This window comes from Mauremys reevesii, linkage group 7 (assembly GCF_016161935.1).
Source record: "Mauremys reevesii isolate NIE-2019 linkage group 7, ASM1616193v1, whole genome shotgun sequence".
In the NCBI taxonomy this organism is placed as follows: Eukaryota; Metazoa; Chordata; order Testudines; family Geoemydidae; genus Mauremys; species Mauremys reevesii.
The window spans coordinates 80,457,261-80,475,179 of NC_052629.1; the positions used below are offsets into that span (position 1 = coordinate 80,457,261).

Below are 17,919 nucleotides of genomic sequence, written 5' to 3' on the forward strand. Positions count from 1 at the left end.
ATCACTTAGGCCTGGTCTACACTAGGACTTTAATTCGAATTTATCAGCGTTAATTCGAACTAACCGCTCAACCGTCCACACCAGGAAGCCATTTAATTCGAACTAGAGGGCTCTTTAGTTCGAATTTGGTACTCCACCCCGGCAGGTGGAGTAACGCTAAATTCGCACTTGCTAGCTCGAATTAGGCTTGGTGTGGATGCTAATCGAACTTAGCAGCTCCGGGAGCTATCCCACAGTGCACCACTCTGTTGACGCTCTGGACAGCAGTCCGAGCTTGGATTCTCTGGCCAGCCACACAGGAAATGACCCGCGAAAATTTGAATTCATTTTCCTGTCTGGGCGGTTTGAATCTGACGTTCTGGTTGCACATCGGGGCGAGCTCCGCAGCACCTGCAACGATGCAGAGCTCTCCAGCAGAGGAGTCCGGGCAATCCCAGAATAGAAAGAGGTCCCCAGCATGGAGTGACCGGGAAGTCCAGGATCTGATCGCTGTGTGGGGCGAGGAGTCTGTGCTCTCGGAGCTGCGCTCCAACAAGTGGAACGCGAAGACGTTCGAGAAGGTTTCTAAAGCCATGAAAGACAAAGGATACAGCTGGGATGCGATGCAGTGCCGCGTGAAAGTGAAGGACCTAAGACAAGGGTATCAAAAAGTCAGAGCGGCAAACGGACGCTCCGAGCCCAACCCCAGACATGCCGCTTCTACGAGGCACTGCATGCCATTCTAGGTGGGTCTGCCACCAGTGCCCCACCAGTGACGGTGGACTCCGAGGACGGAATAGTGTACGGGACAGTTCCCCTCCCTGTTCGCCGATGGGGAAGATGAGGAAGGGTCTTTAGAGGACGGCGCAGGCGACATCGAACCCACTCCCGCTTTCCCTGACAGCCAGGATCTCTTCATCACCCTCACAGAGATCCCCTACCAACCGTCCCCGCCCGTTAACCAGGACTCGGAACCAGGGGAAGGATCAGGCGGTAAGTGCAACACACGTATAAACATTTATTTTTATAACATTGTTATAGAAAAATAGAAACAGTATTTACAAATTTCTAAATATTAAACTATAATATATATTAAATTATATGAAGAGAAGGTCCACACAAATGGACTTTAAAAAATTCTAAATATTTACAATTTAAAACATTCTAAATATTAAACTATAATATATATTAAACTATATAAAGAGAAGGTCCACACAAATGGGGATAGAAAAATAGTCCTCTAGCGACATTTCTACGAAGGTGTCATTCAGTTCCTCGCAAAGCCTCCGCATGAGGTTCGTCGGAAGAGGTCGCTTGTTGGGCGCTCCGTGGAAGCAGACTCTTCCACGCCAGGACATCCGAATATAGAGTGGAACCATCGCCTCTACTAGCATTGCTGCATATGGTCCTGGTCTGTGCAGTGCGTCCCGTAACATGCGGTCTTTCTGGGCACGAGTGACCCGCCTCAGGGTGATCTCGTTCTGCAAATACTGCATCTAAGTAGGGCAATTAGTGTAGTGTTACTATTGTTAATGGTTTACAATTAGGTTGCATAACAATGACCCTCGCCTAACAGCCACGTGCGAGAGGCCACAGAGAACAAGCATGCATTGATCGTTCCCGTGCGCTGGCGGGAGGGGCTGCAAAAGGCTTATCCTTTCTGCTTTGCACATTGCCTTTAGCAGGAGAGCACAGCTAACCAGTAACTGATAAGCAGTATGTACTGTAAGGCTTACCAGGACTTTGTGCAAGAGGATGCAGCTATCTTTCCTCGCTTGCGCTCTCCAGTGCAATGGCGCCGCCAATGAGAGCGTATTCCGAAATCTCGGACTAGTTCTGAGATCTCCTGAGACTTGGTTCCCTCTTTGGTCTTGTTAACTGAAACTGACTAGACTGTGTTTACTGTTGGCAAACATGTATGTGTTCAAGGAAATCACCTACTTTTTCACATCACACAGCTTGGCTCCTTCCCGGACTGCCCGCCATCCCCTCGCAGAGGCTGGCTCGGATTAGGCGCCGAAAGAAAAGACCAGGGACGACATGTTCCAGGAACTGATGGCCAGCTCCAGAGCGGAGGCGGCAGAGCAGAGCCAGTCGCGGGAGAGCCTGTGTCAGCAGCATCGCACACCCCTGGAACGGGAGGATAGGTGGCGGCAGGCAGGCCCGCAGGCGACTCAAACGCTGCTTGGTCTAATGAGGAGCAAGCGGAGACGCTCCGGCGCCTTGTAGATGTTCTGCAAGACCGCAGTCAGGAGGAGAGAGCCCCCCTGCAGTGCATCTGCAACCGCCCTCCAACGCCAAGAAGTCCTGTCCCCCCCTCACCCAAAGTGACAAGACGGAGGGGCGGTAGGGGCCGTGAGAACTGTCCCTGCACCGCAGCACACCGATAATGTTAGAGACAACTGTCGCGCTGTAAATTTGTACAAGCTCTTTCTTTACAGCATCAACCAGTCCCAACTCCAAGTTCAAACCCCCCACTGTGTATTACATTATTAAAAGCGGTTTGGTGTTACTGACTGTTTCCGTCACGTTTCTGGTGTCAGAAGACTTTCTGTTGTTCTGTGGGGGGGGGGGGGAATTGTAATGTCACTGCATAGCCCACAGTGCCATGCTACAGACTTGGCTGCAGGGTCAACTGCAGGGCACACACAGACTGCAGTCACTAGGCACCAGGGACAGTCTGTGTGGTGTATGCTGCCCGGGTCTTTCCTTGATGTGTATGCTTGTGCAGGGTCCTGGTGCCTGACATCCCGAATGTAAAGGCAGGCTTCCCTTCACATGCATTTGGACCGTAGTCACGATCCTCCCCGGTGCCCCGAGCCCCAAAAAGAGACCTCATCCAGGGGCAGATACTCACCCTTCCCCCACACCCCACACCCCGTCCAACGCCCAAACCCAAAGCCGTAAAGGTAACCCCTATCCAACGACGGCACCCTCGCCTTCCTGCAAACCCACCCATCAGTGCACACCTTAACCAGCACAGAATGCTTCCATGTTTCAACGAATAAACAGAAATGCAAAGTCAACGAAAGATTTATTATTAATTACTAAAACATGTCCTTAGTTTTAAAACGTCCTTGGGAAGTGGGGAAAACTTGGTTTATGATCAGGCTCTCTTAAAATCAAGTGGACAGTCACAGGTTACCCTGCTCTGCGAGGAAACTCGCTTTCAAAGCCTCCCTGATGCATATCGCTTCCCGCTGGGATATTCTCTCAGCACGGGTGTCTGGCTGATCGTAAACAGCAGCCAGGCGATTTGCCTCAACCTCCCAAGCGGCCAAAAAGGTCTCGCCCTTGCTCTCACAGAGATTGTGGAGCACACAGCAAGCAGCAATAACTACGGGGATATTCTTTTCGCTGATGTCCGAGCGAGTCAGTAAGGTCCGCCATCTCCACTTGAGTCGTCCGAGCACACTCCACCACCATTCTGCACTTGCTCAGCCGGTAGTTGAAGAGTTCCTTTTCAGTGTCCAAGGCGCCTGTATAGGGCTTCATGAGCCAGGGCATTAGCGGGTAGGCCGGGTCCCCGAGGATCACTGTAGGCATCTGCACATCCCCAACCGTTATTTTGTGGTCCGGGAAGAAAGTGCCTGCCTGGAGGCGTCTAAACAGACCAGAGTTCCTGAACACACGCGTCATGAACCTTGCCCGCCCACCCGGCGTTGATGTTGGTAAACGTCCCCTATGGTCCACCACAGCTTGCAGCACCATTGAAAAGTAGCCCTTTCGGTTAATGTACTCGCTGGCCTGGTGGGCTGGTGCCAGGATAGGGATGTGAGTCCCATCTATAGCCCCACCGCAGTTTGGGAATCCCATCGCGGCGAAGCCATCTATGATGGCCTGGACATTTCCGACAGTCACTACCTTTGAGAGCAGTTGCTCAACGATTGCGTGGGCTACTTGAATGACAGCAATCCCCACGGTAGATTTGCCCACGCCAAAGTGGTTCGCTACTGACCGGTAGCTGTCTGGCGTGGCAAGTTTCCAGAGGGCTATGGCCACTCGCTTCTGCACAGTCAGGGCTGCTCGCATCCTTGTGTCCTGGCGCTTCAGGGCAGGGGACAGCAAGTCACACAGTTCAAGGAAAGTGCCCTTACGCATCCTGAAGTTTCGCAGCCACTCTGTGTCATCCCAGACCTGCAGCACTATGCGGTCCCACCAGTCTGTGCTTGTTTCCCAGGCCCAGAATCGCCGTTCCACACCATGAACTTGACCCATTGCCACCATGATCTCCACTGCCCGGCGTACCCTGCTTTGTGAGAGGTCTGCGCCACTCTCCTCACCGTGCTGCCGGAGCCTCCTCGCCCGGTTTCTCAGCATCTGACTGTGGAAGAGGTGGACGATAATGTGCGAGGAGTTGACAACGGCCATAAGTGCAGCGATGATCGCAGCGGGCTCCATGCTCGCAGTGCTGTGGCGTCCGCGCTGTAACCGACCAGAGAAGGGCGCGAACAGATTTCCCGCCGGCGCTTTCAAGGAAGACAGGGAGGGCGGGATTGACGGTTCAATGACGACACATTTTTCCCCCCAGCATGCATTGGGGGGAAATCCCACAATTCAAATGGGCAGCGGGGAGTGCGGGAACTGTGGGATAGGTTCCCACAGTGCACCGCTTCCAAAGTCGAAGCTGGCCCCGTGAATGTGGACTAAGAAGTTCGAATTTGTGTATTTAGTATGGATACACAAATTCGACTTATTAAGGTCGAATCCACAAATTCGACTTAAGTAGATTCGAAATAGTCCTGTAGTGTAGACAAGCCCTTAGTGCTATGAGCTGTGGCCCTGTCCTGAAACACCCCTCCTGTCCTCAGCCCAGCCCTGGCATGCCCTTCTTGTCAATGGTTGCGAGAGGGTCCTCAGAAAACAGCCCATAGCTGTTGTCTTCTTCAATTTCCTGTGCTGGAGGAATTCTCCTCCAGCTGTATTCAGGGGTTTTAGATTCCCTTTATGCTACTGCAGACCTTTTACAAAGTGTTAAGAGGCTAGAACGGGGTAAGAATCTCACCGCTAGAATGCTGCTAAGGAAACCTTTATAAAGGACAGACAGAACAAATTACAGCAAGCAGCACAATAGCAGCCATTGGTTGTAGAGGCAGAGAAAGGCTTCTTCTGGCTGCCCAGAAAAAAAGAGCTAACAGAAATTGATAGCTGCAAAATTCTGCTATTCCCTGACCTGAGTCGTGCTACACAGCAATGGAAAAATGTGCTGAATAGTGTCAAAATAATTTTACTGCTCAAGGCATTTCAGTTTTACTCCTGTGTCTAGAAAAACTGAGCTACATACTCAGGAAAAAAAATACTTGTTTTGGGAGGCTAATTCAGTGATTCAGTTACTGTCCAAGGTAAAAGGAAGCAAACATACAGCAGAGAACCCCATAAATGTCCATCTGGAAGAACAGTAGAAGCATAATAATGCAAGAACCAGCAGCACTTTTGTTATATTGTCTCATACAACTGATAACGCGTCAAACAAGACTTTACTAACCTTTAATAGTTAGAGAATACACTATTTTATATATATGTTCTCTGTACTCTTTGCCTAATCAGGTAGTCCTGAGATACTAGCTGAAGTTGATAAATCTGTGGAATGTAGTTGGCTAAATACTGAGAAAATCTGAAGCTTTATAGAGGGGGTGATAGTCAGTTTTACTATACAAGCAGCAAAGAATCCTGTGGCACCTTATAGACTAACAGATGTTTTGAAGCATGAGCTTTCGTGGGTGAATACCCAGAAGTGGGTATTCACCCACGAAAGCTCATGCTGCAAAACGTCTGTTAGTCTATAAGGTGCCACAGGATTCTTTGCTGCTTTTACAGATCCAGACTAACACGGCTACCCCTCTGATACTTACTATACAAGAACACTACCCTGAGAACAAAGTATTTCTTTGTTAATGTAACAAATTACTTGTAAATACGCCACTCCCTTCCCCCAGTAAATTGAGGATAGACTTTTCCCATTATAGATATATGTAGTGTGTCTTTGCCAAAGTACAGCTCCTTCACTGACAGTGGCCAACGAGTAACTAAATGAAATATTAATCTCATTCTCTGTATGGTGCAGAGGTGTTTGTGCTTTATGCTGCAGCCACTGCCCTCCTGGGTGAAAACCCCCCCCGCCAGCAACAAAAAATCTTTAAAACTCAGGGAATTCTGCTAGTCTTGCTCTATGGAGCTAAGACTCAGGAGTTTTTAAAGAATAGAGATAATGTAGACAGGGGGATAATCTGGTCTTTAATTTCTACAAAATTGTATAAATACCTTCTAAAACTCACCTAATGAAACCATCCCGAAGTATCATAACATAAGGGATCATAGCTCATATATCAGTACAGTAGTTTTAAAATTTGTTTATTTACTGTGGGAAAGATACATCAAATAAATGACGTTTGCCAAGTTGTTGCATTTTGTTCTGAGGCAGTGAATGGATAATGGAGTCCAATTGGAACCCCAAACCTGGGAGTAAAACAACAGCTGAGGTGAGGAGGATTAGTCTTAAATTCCATTGACCATTCATATTTAACCCTGCAGGTCAGAAAACAACCAAATCTTAACATGAATCACAATACATATAAGTGGAAATTTGCAGAACTTTCTACAAAGAGAGACTTTTTGGAAATAAAGCAACTGAAATTCACAGAGTTCTTTATCAGTCCAGCTGATTCAGAATTTGGATAGAAGGTGCAGGAATTTGCTGGATTCTTTTTTCTGGATCTAACTCATCTAGTTCTGAGTTTTATGTTTTATCCCCACTCATTTTCTCAGCTACTCTCTAGCTATCTGCTGTTTAGTCTACAATGCTGAAGGTCCACTTATCACAGCATAAGATTTTTTAATATACTACTTAATTGAAAAGATGGGTTGGGAGGGAAAAAAGCAAGTCAGGGAAACAGAGGGAAGATGTTGGAGGAGAGCAGTAGTTGGCATACCTTCCCTTTGTTGAAGTAGTGGATAATCTTCCGGCATAGCCCCTCCTTACGTTGCCACTCTGTCTGTGATGGGTAGTGCAAGAACTCTCGCAGAGGTCTGTCCTCCCACTGAAGTAGCTCACAGTACAGAAGCAATGTAAATGCAGCCTCTGTTAGAACAGCAATCAATGAAGACTGAGTAAATTACAACAAATAAATACAATTAATGGGTTTGATTTGCACTTGGATTTGTCAAACAAATCATGATCTGAAATTTACCTACAGAATAACCCAGTGGGGAACAAAGTGCTTGAAAACCAAGATCCCCTTTCTGAAACATCTGAGAGATGGAAGCTACTTGGTCAGTGGATCAACAACTTCATGCTGCAGCATTACAAAGATGACATGTCCTGGTCATTCAGTGGAAAATGTGTTGGACTCCATTCCTGTCATCTGGACAGGGAATAGGGAGCTAACATGATGGGCTTTCACAACTGCTATCTAATTGTAGCGTCAATTACACTTTCTTGATGAATGTTCTCTGAAATGGAAAAAGCACCTTACTAATGTTTGTACTTTCCCCTTCAAAGTCATCTTTCTAACTTCCTCCAAGTTCCCCAAAGTTGTGCAGATGTATATAATTCAAAAATAGATTCTCATCTTTCAACTGAGATATAAACATAGCAACATATCAGACTGCTAATGCTTTTATGATTCATTTCTCCTTAGGTTTTCTCCCTCGCTTATAAACACCTCCTGAACAGGATACATGACTAACATGTAGATTCTGCCAATACCGAATATTAGCAAAGGGCTACCATCCACAAGGTCCCTTCAACACCCTTTTTCCTTGATGTACTGTTTCAAAATCAACCTCTTCATTAGGTTTCTAAATTTACAAACTGGTCTGTTTCTTAAATGGCATTAAAGCAAGTTGATTAGCAATATGAAACAACAGGGCTTCTAACTCTTCTAACTGCAGTAGCTGATCTTCACAAAAATTCCTAGAAAAGTATTTGATGAATATTCAAAGAGAATGCTGGGAGACTCAACACTTCTGGCCTGCTTTCTAACAGACCCTGAAGAAAGCCTCCTCATTCATTACTAACCAGTGTAGTTCTCAGCCTGTAAGTGCATGTCACACAGCTTGTGGATGTAGCGGATATACATCTCTTCCTTGTTAATTTCAGATTTATAAAAGTTCTGAAAAAGAGTTGAAAATTAATATTCAGAAACAATCTTGAGATACTTTTTCAGTGTAAAATAACCCCCTACTTCCAGGCAGCTAATAGAAACTGAATATAATATGAAGAAAGTGCATTAATAATATGAAAGATTGGGCCCAATACTGCATTAATTTAAACTGGTGTAAATGAGGAGTAACTCCACTAACTTCAATGAAGTTATGCTGGACTTAACATGAGTGCAAAGGAGAAAATAATCAGGCCCATTGTATCCACATAAATATGAGTGTGAGAGAGCAAGGTACAAGAGAGTGAGTGCCCACAAATATGTACTGGTGATTCATTCCCTCTGCACTCTAAAAATACTCCTGCCATCTCGAGAATCTACAGAAAAGGAGATGTGAGTGGGGGAGTGTTTGTACAGGAGGAGATTAAAGAGGAGGAAGGGAAAAGGATAAAATGACTGTAGAAATATTCTTTGCTAAGAGTCACACTTGCTCATCTGCTGGGCTCTCTTGCCTCCTGTCTCAATGGAACCATTTTACTACACACTGCTGTAAATTCAAAATGGAAAAAACCCTAAATTTTCAGCTGCAGGATGCTGAGGCTATTAACCCTCTCTGTAGATTATCATACCTAAAGTTTACCAGTCCAGATTAAAATACCGTGTATAGGATCATGATGTACTGGTCAATAAATACAAAAAGAAAGTGTTCTTACCATCAGGTTAACAGTGCAGCCAATCTTCTTGTTTTCTGTTTCATCTCCTTTCATGCAGTCCCTGAAAAAAGAAACACTGTTGAGATATTTAGACTGCAAGAGTGTGTTTCTTAACTAAAGATGAAACTGTTCTAGAACCAGAATTCTCTCAGATGCAAAAACAATAGTTAAGGCTAAAGTTTATTCTTAAAGCACCCCTCAAATGAGACTCCATACAGTACAGATCTAAAGAAGTTATTTAAGAAAGTCTTCAAATGAGCAATATTTTAAAGTTAATTTAGTGCTATTAAAAGGTTCTGGACTGAGTGCCTTAGAGACAAGACATTTACCTTTTCCGTAACTGGTGTTCTTTGAGATGTATTGCTCATGTCTATTCCACAATAGGTGTGCGTGCTCGCCATGTGCACAGGTGCCGAAAGTTTTTCCCCGAGCAGTACCCGTAGGGGGGAGCGCCCCCCGCGACCTTTGGAGTGGCACCTGCCTGGCACGGTATAAGGGGAGCTGTGCACTCCTCCCACCCTCAGTTCCTTTTTGCCAGACAACTCCAACAGAGGGGAAGGAGGGTGGGATGTGGAATGGACATGAGCAACACATCTTGAAGAACACCGGTTACGGAAAAGGTAACTGTCTTTTCTTCTTTGAGTGATTGCTCATGTGTATTTCACAATAGGTGATTCCAAGCTATATCTGTTGGAGGTGGGTAGGAGTTCACAAGTTCCCAGGACGGAGGACAGCCCTGCCGAACCTGGCGTCATCCCTGGTCTGGGGAACGATCGCATAGTGTGAGGTGTACGTGTGAACCGAAGACCACGTGGCGGCCCTACAAATGTCCTGGATGGCAACGTGGACCACAAAGGCAGCCGACAAGGTCTGCACCTGAGTCGAGTGTGCCCTCACAATGGGTGGCGGGAGGGACACCCGCCAGCTCATAATAAGAACACATGCATGAAGTGATCCAATTGGAAAGCTGCTGAGTGGAAATCGGCTGGCCCCTCAGCTGAGGCGACAAACAGTTGCGAGGACTTTCTGAACGGCTTAGTCCGCTCGAGGTAGAAAGCCAGAGCCCGCCACAAATCGAGCGTGTGGAGACGGCGCTCCTCACTTGAGGCTTGGGGCAGAGGACCGGTAGAAAAATATCCTGACCCATGTGGTAGGCGGAGATCATCTTTGAGAGGAACGCGGGGTATGGGAGGAGCTGGACCTTGTCCTTATGAAAGATTGTGTACGGCGGCTCGGAAGTCAGGGCCCTGGGCTCCGAGACTTGCCTGCCCGATGTAATTGCAACCAGGAAGGCCACCTTCCATGACAGGTGAGACCAGGAGCACGTGGCCAGTGGTTTAAATGGGGGCCTCACGAGGTGAGCCAACACCAGGTTTAGGTCCCACTGTGGGACTGGGGGTCCAGAATACGGAAAAAGACAGTCCAAACCCTTAAGGAACCAGCCAGTCATAGCATGGGAAAATACTGTGTGCCCTTGCACCGGCAGATAAGGCAGATATGGCTGCCAGGTGCACCTTGACTGATGAGGGTGCCAGGCCCTGGGCCCTCAGGTGGAGGAGGTAATCAAGGATAAGATGGATCGGCACGATCACTGGGGAGACACCCTGGTCCACCGCTCACCTAGAAAACTGGGACCACTTCGCCAAATAAGTGCAGAGAGTGGAGGGCCATCTACTTTCGAGGAGGATGTGCTGAACCTGCTCTGAGCATGTCCTTTCTTCTCCACCTAACCACTGAGCAGACACACCGTAAGGTGAAGAGCTGCTAGGTTGGGATGGAGGAGGTGGCCGTGGTCCTGAGAGAGCAGGTCTGGGTGGAGTGGCAACGGCTATGGCGGTGCTACCGCCAGGCCCATGAGGGTCCCGTACCAATGCTGCCTGGGCCATGCCAGGGCAATCAGGGCCCTTGTCCGACGGCTCCTCCATCTCCTCTGCCTGGAGGTGTAGGCTTGCTGCTACCCACTTTAAGAGTTCTTGGTGTTCCCTAGAGTCCTCCTGTGGGACGGAGGGGGGCAGGGCTGCAATCGCCTCCTCCAGGCAGAGTGAAGAGGCTGGTGCAGTGCTCTGGGAGTCGGCTGGCACCGGCAGGTCCACCACCTGGTCGGACTCCGGGCACGGTGCCGAGGATGTACGTCCCAGTGACTCCTTTCTCAGGGGTCTGGAGAGGGAGGCCAACGGTGCTTCTGAAGCTCCAGCCACTGAGCGAGTTCCCACTGGGGGCTGCGCGGGAGGCCATGTTGCCCACTGGTACCATTCAGCCAGCCATGACGCTTGGTGCCACTGCACCTGCTGTGGCACGGGCAGGACCGGCTGTCCAGGTTGGCTGGCCTGGCCCATCAAAGGATGGCTACGGATGGAGACCGGGCTGGCGTACGATCTGCTGCTGTCCCTGGACCTGGAGTAGTGGCAGTGCCGGGATCACTATCTCGACGTGGAGGACTGGTACCGACGGTAATAGCTGCTCCGCTAACGGCCTCAATGGGCAGACCCACAACGGCGAGACACCGGCGATCGACGCCTGGGGCCACGATGTCTTGACGGAGACTTGGAGCGGGAGTTCGAGTGAGAACGGCGTCAATGATCGTGCCATGACTGACTGCAGTCTCTTGATTAGACTCTCGTCTCTCTCCAAGATGAGGACTGACGGCGCCGCCTGCCGCAGTCCTGCCGATGTTTGCCCCTTCAGGACGAGCAGTGCTGCGAGTCCGGGCTAGATGGGACCCAGACAGACAGTCTGGTCAGCATCGAGGGCAATACACCTGAACTCTGCCCCGAGTGGTCGCTGGGTGGTGATTGGCCTCGGGAATGTTCCCTTGACTGAGACCGGAGATCCCAGTGGTGGCTTGCCACTGGAGCGCGGGGCTGACATCGGCGTTGCTTCAGACATGGAAAGCATCTGGACATCTGGAGAGGCCTGTTCTGAAGGGGATGGGCTATTCTGCTCACCTTGAGTCAGAGGCCTGGGGCCTGGTGGGGATCAAGGACTGCCCAACATGGGCCTAGCCCAAGGGTGGGGAAACTTTTTGGCCTGAGGGCCACATCGGGGTTGCGCAACTGTATGGAGGGCTGGGCAGTGAAGGCTGTGCCTCCCAAAACAGCCTGGCCCCGCCCCCTATCTGCCCCATCCCACTTCCCCCCCCCCCCGACTGCCCAGGGCCACCCAGAGGGGGGGGGGCAAGAGGGGCAATTTGCCCCAGGCCCCGAGCCCTACGGGGGCCCCACCAGAGTTTTTCGGGGCCCCAGGAGCGGGGTCCTTCACTCCCTCCGGGAGGCCCGGCAAACTCTTGTGCGGCCGGGCGCAGGAGCTTCTGCCGCTCCCCGTCTTCGCCGGCGGGGGGGTCCTTCCGCTCCGGGTCGGAAGGACCCCCCGCTGGCGAATTGCCGCCGAAGGTCAGCCCAGTCTTCGGCGGTACTTCGGCGGCGGGGGGCCCTTCCGTTCCGGGACCCGCCGCCAAAGTGCCCCGAAGACCCGCGGCGGGGGCCCCCCCTCCGCCGAATTACCGCCAAAGACCGGGCTGCGCTTCGGCGGTGGGTCCCACTTCGGCGGTAATTCGGCGGCGGGGGGGCCCCGCCGCGGGTCTTTGGGGCACTTCGGCGGTGGGTCCAGGAACGGAAGGGGCCCCCGCCACCGAAGACCCCGGGCCCCCGGAATCCTCTGGGCGGCCCTGCGACTGCCCTCCTCAGAATCCCCAACCCATCCAACCACCCACTGCTCCTTGTCCCCTGACCTCCCCCTCCCGGGACCCCCATCCCCTATCCAACCGCACCTGCTCCCTGACTGCCCTGACTCCTATCCACACTCCTGCCCCCTGACAGCCCCTCTGGGACTCCCACCCCTATCATAACACCCTCTGCTCCTCGTCCCCTGACCACCCCCTCCTGGGAAGCCCCGCCCCTAACCGCCCCCTGGGATCCCACCCCCTTATTCAACCCTTCCTGCTCCCTGTCCCCTGACTGCCCTCCCGACCCCAATCCACACCCCCACCCCTGACAGGCCCCCTGGGACTCTCACTCCCAACCCTCCCTGTTCCCCACCCCCTGACTGCCCCCACAGAACCTCCGCCCAATCCAACCGGCCCCTCCTCCCTGACTGGCCCCCAGGACCTCCCCGCTCCCTTACCCCAACCCCCCTGCTCCCCGCCCCTTTACCAGCAGCAAGAGCTCACAGTCATGACACCTGGCCAGAGCCAGTTGCACTCCCCATGCTGCCCAGCGGGAGCAGCGGGCCAGAGTGTGGCCCGTGTGGCGGCATGGCTGTGGGGGAGGGGGGATAGCGGGAGAGGGGCTGGGAACTAGGCTCCCCGGCTGGGAGCTCAGGGACCGGGAGGGACGGTCCCACAGGCCATAGTTTGCCCACGTCTGGCCTAGCCTCTGTCCCAGATTTCCCTTGGTGCCACTGCAAAGAGGGAGTCTTCCTGGCCCCTTTGGCATGCCCCGTGGACGGGGAGTGGTGCTGATTGGTTGATGGTACTGGAGGGTTGCCGTGTACCGACGCTCCGGTGCCAGGTACCGGTTTGGAGCGGCGTGCCAGGGGCAGGGTCAGCGCCGACTCCATTAGTATGGCCCAGAGCCTAATGTCCCTTTTTCTTTTGGTCCGAGGCTTAAACGACTTGCAAATCTTGCACCTTTCGCTGATATGGGTTTCTCCCAAGCAGCGCAAACAGTCTGTGTGCGGGTCACTTCTTGGCACAGAACGCCTGCAAGAGCCACACGACTTAAACCCCGGGGCTCTGGGCATGCTGTGGCCCGGGCTCATTGACTAACTAAACAGCTAACTAACTACAGGTACTAACACTGAACCAACAAACAGTTCTGAGAACAAGCTACAGCAAAGCTGGAGCAGAGCAGTTCTGACGCACCTTCACTGGCAGCAAGAAGGAACAGAGGGTTGGGGGAGCATGCAGCTCCCCTTATACCATGCCAGGCAGGCACCACTCCAGGGGCCACGGGAGGTGCTCCCCCCTACGGGTACTTCTAGGGGGAAAACTTCTGGCACCGGTGCATGTGGAGAGCACGCACACCTATTGTGGAATACACATGAGCAATCACTTGAAGAAGAATGAGACCTTCCATTCATTGGAAGGTTCTTCTCCTAGCAGCACCCGTCGGGTTGGCTGTGGAGCCCCCTAGAGTGGCACTCAATATATGATCCCGCCGACCCAGTACCTGTTCAGTTCCTTTTTGCCGGTTACTCCGACAGAGGGGAAGGTAGGTGGGTTTGGAATGGATATGAGCAACACATCTCGAAGCATAACAGTTACAAGAGGTGAGTAACCATTTTTTTCTTCTTCGAGTGATTGCTCATATCGATTCCAATTAGGTGACTCCCAAGCTGTACCTAGGTGGTGGGGTCAGAGTTAAGGAAATGCTGATTGTAGCACCACTCCGCTGAAGCCGCATCATCTCTGGCATGCTGGACAATGATGAAGTGAGAGCTGAAGGTATGTACCAAGGACCAAGTTGCTGCCCTGCAGATTTATTGGATCAGGACCTGGGCCAAGACTGCTGCCCACAAAGCCTGGGCCCTCGTGGAGTGTGCCATAAGAGCCGCGGCCAGTACTCTGGCCAACTTATAGCACATGCGGATGCATGACATGATCCTGGAGGATATTCTTTGAGATGAGACCAGGAGCCCTTTCATTCAGTTGCTATGAACAACTGGTTCGACTTCCTGAACGGCTTAAGGTGCTCAGTTTAGAAAGCTAGTGCTCGCCAAACATCGAGGGAGTACAGCCTCTGCTCCCAGTAACTGGCATAAGGTTTAGAATAAAAGACAGGCAGGAAAATGTCCTGACTGGTGTGGAAGTGCAACATCACCTTGGGGAGAAAGGCCAGGTGAGGCCTGAGTTGCACCTTATCCCTGTGGAAAACCATGTAAGGTGGGTCAGAGGTAAGGGCCTTTAGCTCAGACACCTTCCTCACAGAAGTAATGGTGACAATTCATAGAACTACAATTCATAGAATATCAGGGTTGGAAGGGACCTCAGGAGGTCATCTAGTCCAACCCCCTGCTCAAAGCAGGACCAATCCCTAGACAGATTTTTGCCCTAGATCCCTAAATGGCCCCCTCAAGGATTGAACTCACAACCCTGGGTTTAGCAGGCCAATGCTCAAAGCACTGAGCTATCCCTCCCCAACCAGGAAGGCCACCTTCTATGACAGATACAGGAGGGAGCAAGTTGCCAATGGTTTGAATGGGGGCCCCATGAGCCTGGAGAGGACCAGGTTAAGGTCCCACGCAGGGACAGGCTGCCAGATCTGGGGATGTAGGCGGTCCAGACTTTTGAGGAAGCGACCAACCATAGGGTTGGCGAAGATGGATCAACCAGACGCTCCTGGGTGGAAGGCCGAGATAACAGTGAGGTGTACTCTTATGGAGGATGCTGCCAGGCCTTGATATTTCAGGTGTAGGAGGTACTCCAAGATGAGAGGTACAGGCCCCTGGAGAGGGGGTGTACGACACTGGTCACACCAACACGAGAATCTCTTCCACTTTGCCAGATACATGGCTCTAGTGGAGGACTTCCTGCTGCCGAGGAGGACCTCTCTTACTTGTTCTGATAACAGAAGTTCCATGGGGTTCAGCCATGAAGCTTCCAAGCCATGAGGTGGAGGGACCGCAGGTCAGGGTGATGGAGGTGACCATGGTCCTGAGTGAGTAAGTTGGGGAGGAGAGGTAACGTCACCGGTGCATCCACTGACAGTTCCAGGAGTGTGGTGTACCAGTGTTGTCGAGGCCACGCTGGAGCTATCAAAATTATCTCTGCCCCTTCCCTGTGGACCCTGAGCAGGACCTTATGCATGAGAGGAAACAAGGGAAAGGCATACAGCAGGCGATCACTCCTGGGTAGTAGGAATGCATCTGTGAGTGGGTCTGGACTGTGACCCTGGAAGGAGCAGAACATTGGGCATTTCCTGTTGCGTCACGTGGCAAACAGGTTGACCCGGGGAAACTCCCACCTTTGGAAAACAAAGTGTATGACATCCAGCCAGATGGACCACTCCTGTGTGTGTAAGGACCTGCTGAGGTGGTCTGCCAGCATGTTCTGAACTCCTGGTAGAAAGAAGGCTTCCAGGTGAATGGAGTGGACTATGCAGAACTCCCACAGCTGGAAGGCCTCCTGGCACAGGGGAGAGGAATGGGCTCCACCCTGCTTGTTGATGTAAAACATGTCGATGGTGTTCTCCGTTAGAAATGAAAGGTGAACTGTCAGGCTGGAAGGAGGTTACTAGTGGAGTTCCTCAGGGATCAGTTTTGGGACCAATCTTATTTAATCTTTTTATTACTGACCTTGGCACAAAAAGTGGGAATGTGCTAATAAAGTTTGCAGATGACACAAAGCTGGGAGGTATTACTAACACAGAGAAGGACCAGGATATCCTACAGGAAGATCTGGATGACCTTGTAAACTGGAGTAATAGTAATAGGATTAAATTTAATAGTGAAAAGTGCAAGGTCATGCATTTAGGGATTAATAACAAGAATTTTAGTTATACATTGGGGACACATCAGCTGGAAGTAACAGAGGAGGAGAAGGACCTCGGAGTATTGGTTGATCACAGAATGACTATGAACCGCCAATGTGATATGGCCGTTAAAACAGCTAATGGAGTTTTAGGATGCATCAGGCAAGGTATTTCCAGCAAAGATAAGGAGGTGTTAGTACCGTTATACAAGGCACTGGTGAGACCTCATCTGGAATACTGTGTGCAGTTCTGATCTCCCATGTTCAAGAAGGATGAATTCAAACTGGAACAGGTTCAGAAACGGGCTACTAGGATGATCCGAGGAATGGAAAACCTGTCTTATGAAAGGAGGCTGAAAGAGCTTGGCTTGTTTAGCCTAACCAAAAGAAGGTTGAGGGGGGATATGATTGCTCTTTATAAATATATCAGAGGGATAAATATTAGGGAGGGAGAGGAATTATTTAAGCTTAGTACCAATGTGGACACAAGAACAAATGGATATAAACTGGATACTAGGAAGTTTAGACTTGAAATTAGACAAAGGTTTCTAACCATTAGAAGAGTGAAGTTCTGGAACAGCCTTCCAAGGGGAGTAGTGGGGGCAAAAGACCTATCTGGCCTTAAGACTAAGCTTGATAAGTTTATGGAGGGGATGGTATGATGGGATAGCCTAATTTTGGCAATTAATTTGGCAACTGACCTTTGATTATCAGCAGGTAAGCATGCCCAGTGGTCTGCGATGGGATGTTAGATGGGATGGGATCTGAGTTACTACAGTGAATTCTTTCCTGAGTGCTGGCTGGTGAGTCTTGCCCACATGCTCAGGATTTAACTGATCGCCATATTTGGGGTCGGGAAGGAATTTTCCTCCAGGGCAGATTGGCAGAGGCCCTGGAGGTTTTTCGCCTTCCTCTGCAGCATGGGGCACGGGTCACTTGCTGGAGGATTCTCTGCAGCTTGAGGTCTTCAAACCACAATTTGAGGACTTCAATAACTCAGACATAGGTTAGGGGTTTGTTACAGGAATGGGTGGGTGAGATTCTGTGGCCTGCATTGTACAGGAGGTCAGACTAGATGATCATAATGGTCCCTTCTGACCTTAAAGTCTATGAGTCTATGAACTGCTATGCACTGGCCTATGCACTCCTGAAAGGCCTGGCAGGCTAGGCACACTTCCCTCAGAAATTTGATGCTGATATGTAGGGAGAGCTCATCCTGCAACCACAGGCCCTGTGTCTGGAGGTCTCCCAGATGTACACCCCATCTCAGAGCTGATGCGGCCCTAACCAGGGACAAGGAAAGCTGAGGGTTGTGGAAGGGGACTCCTTCGCACACTGCTTGAGGGTTGAGCCACCAGTAGAGGGACATGAGGACCTGCCCTGGCACCGTGACCACTGAATTCAAGCTGTTGCACTCCGGGAGGTAGGCTGAGCTGAGCCATGCCTGCAACGGTCTGAGCTGCAGCCTGGAGTGCTGGGTCACAAGCAGCCATGTGGCTGAGGAGACTCAGGCACTCCCTTGTTATTGTGCTTGGGATTTGTTGGAGGCTTTGAATTATGTCCATGATGGCTCGCAATCGGGTCTCTGGCAGAAGTTCTCACACCTGAACCGAATCTAACACCGCCCCAATGAATTCTATTCTTTGGGTTGGTTCCAAGGTCA

At 50.8% G+C, this 17,919-nt stretch overlaps 1 protein-coding gene across 13 annotated transcripts in view; it reads right to left on the reverse strand.

The window, feature by feature from the left end:
• DOCK3 (dedicator of cytokinesis 3) overlaps positions 1 to 17,919 on the reverse strand; it is a 625,234-nt gene that overhangs the window by 64,525 nt on the left and 542,790 nt on the right. For all 13 annotated transcript variants that reach the window (XM_039547580.1, XM_039547582.1, XM_039547590.1 and 10 more), the window contains 3 exons: positions 8,792 to 8,852; positions 7,997 to 8,090; positions 6,909 to 7,057 (listed from right to left, as the gene is read on the reverse strand). In XM_039547580.1, coding sequence (XP_039403514.1) covers positions 6,909 to 7,057; positions 7,997 to 8,090; positions 8,792 to 8,852 — 304 coding nt within the window. The remainder of the gene's footprint in view (positions 1 to 6,908; positions 7,058 to 7,996; positions 8,091 to 8,791; positions 8,853 to 17,919) is intronic.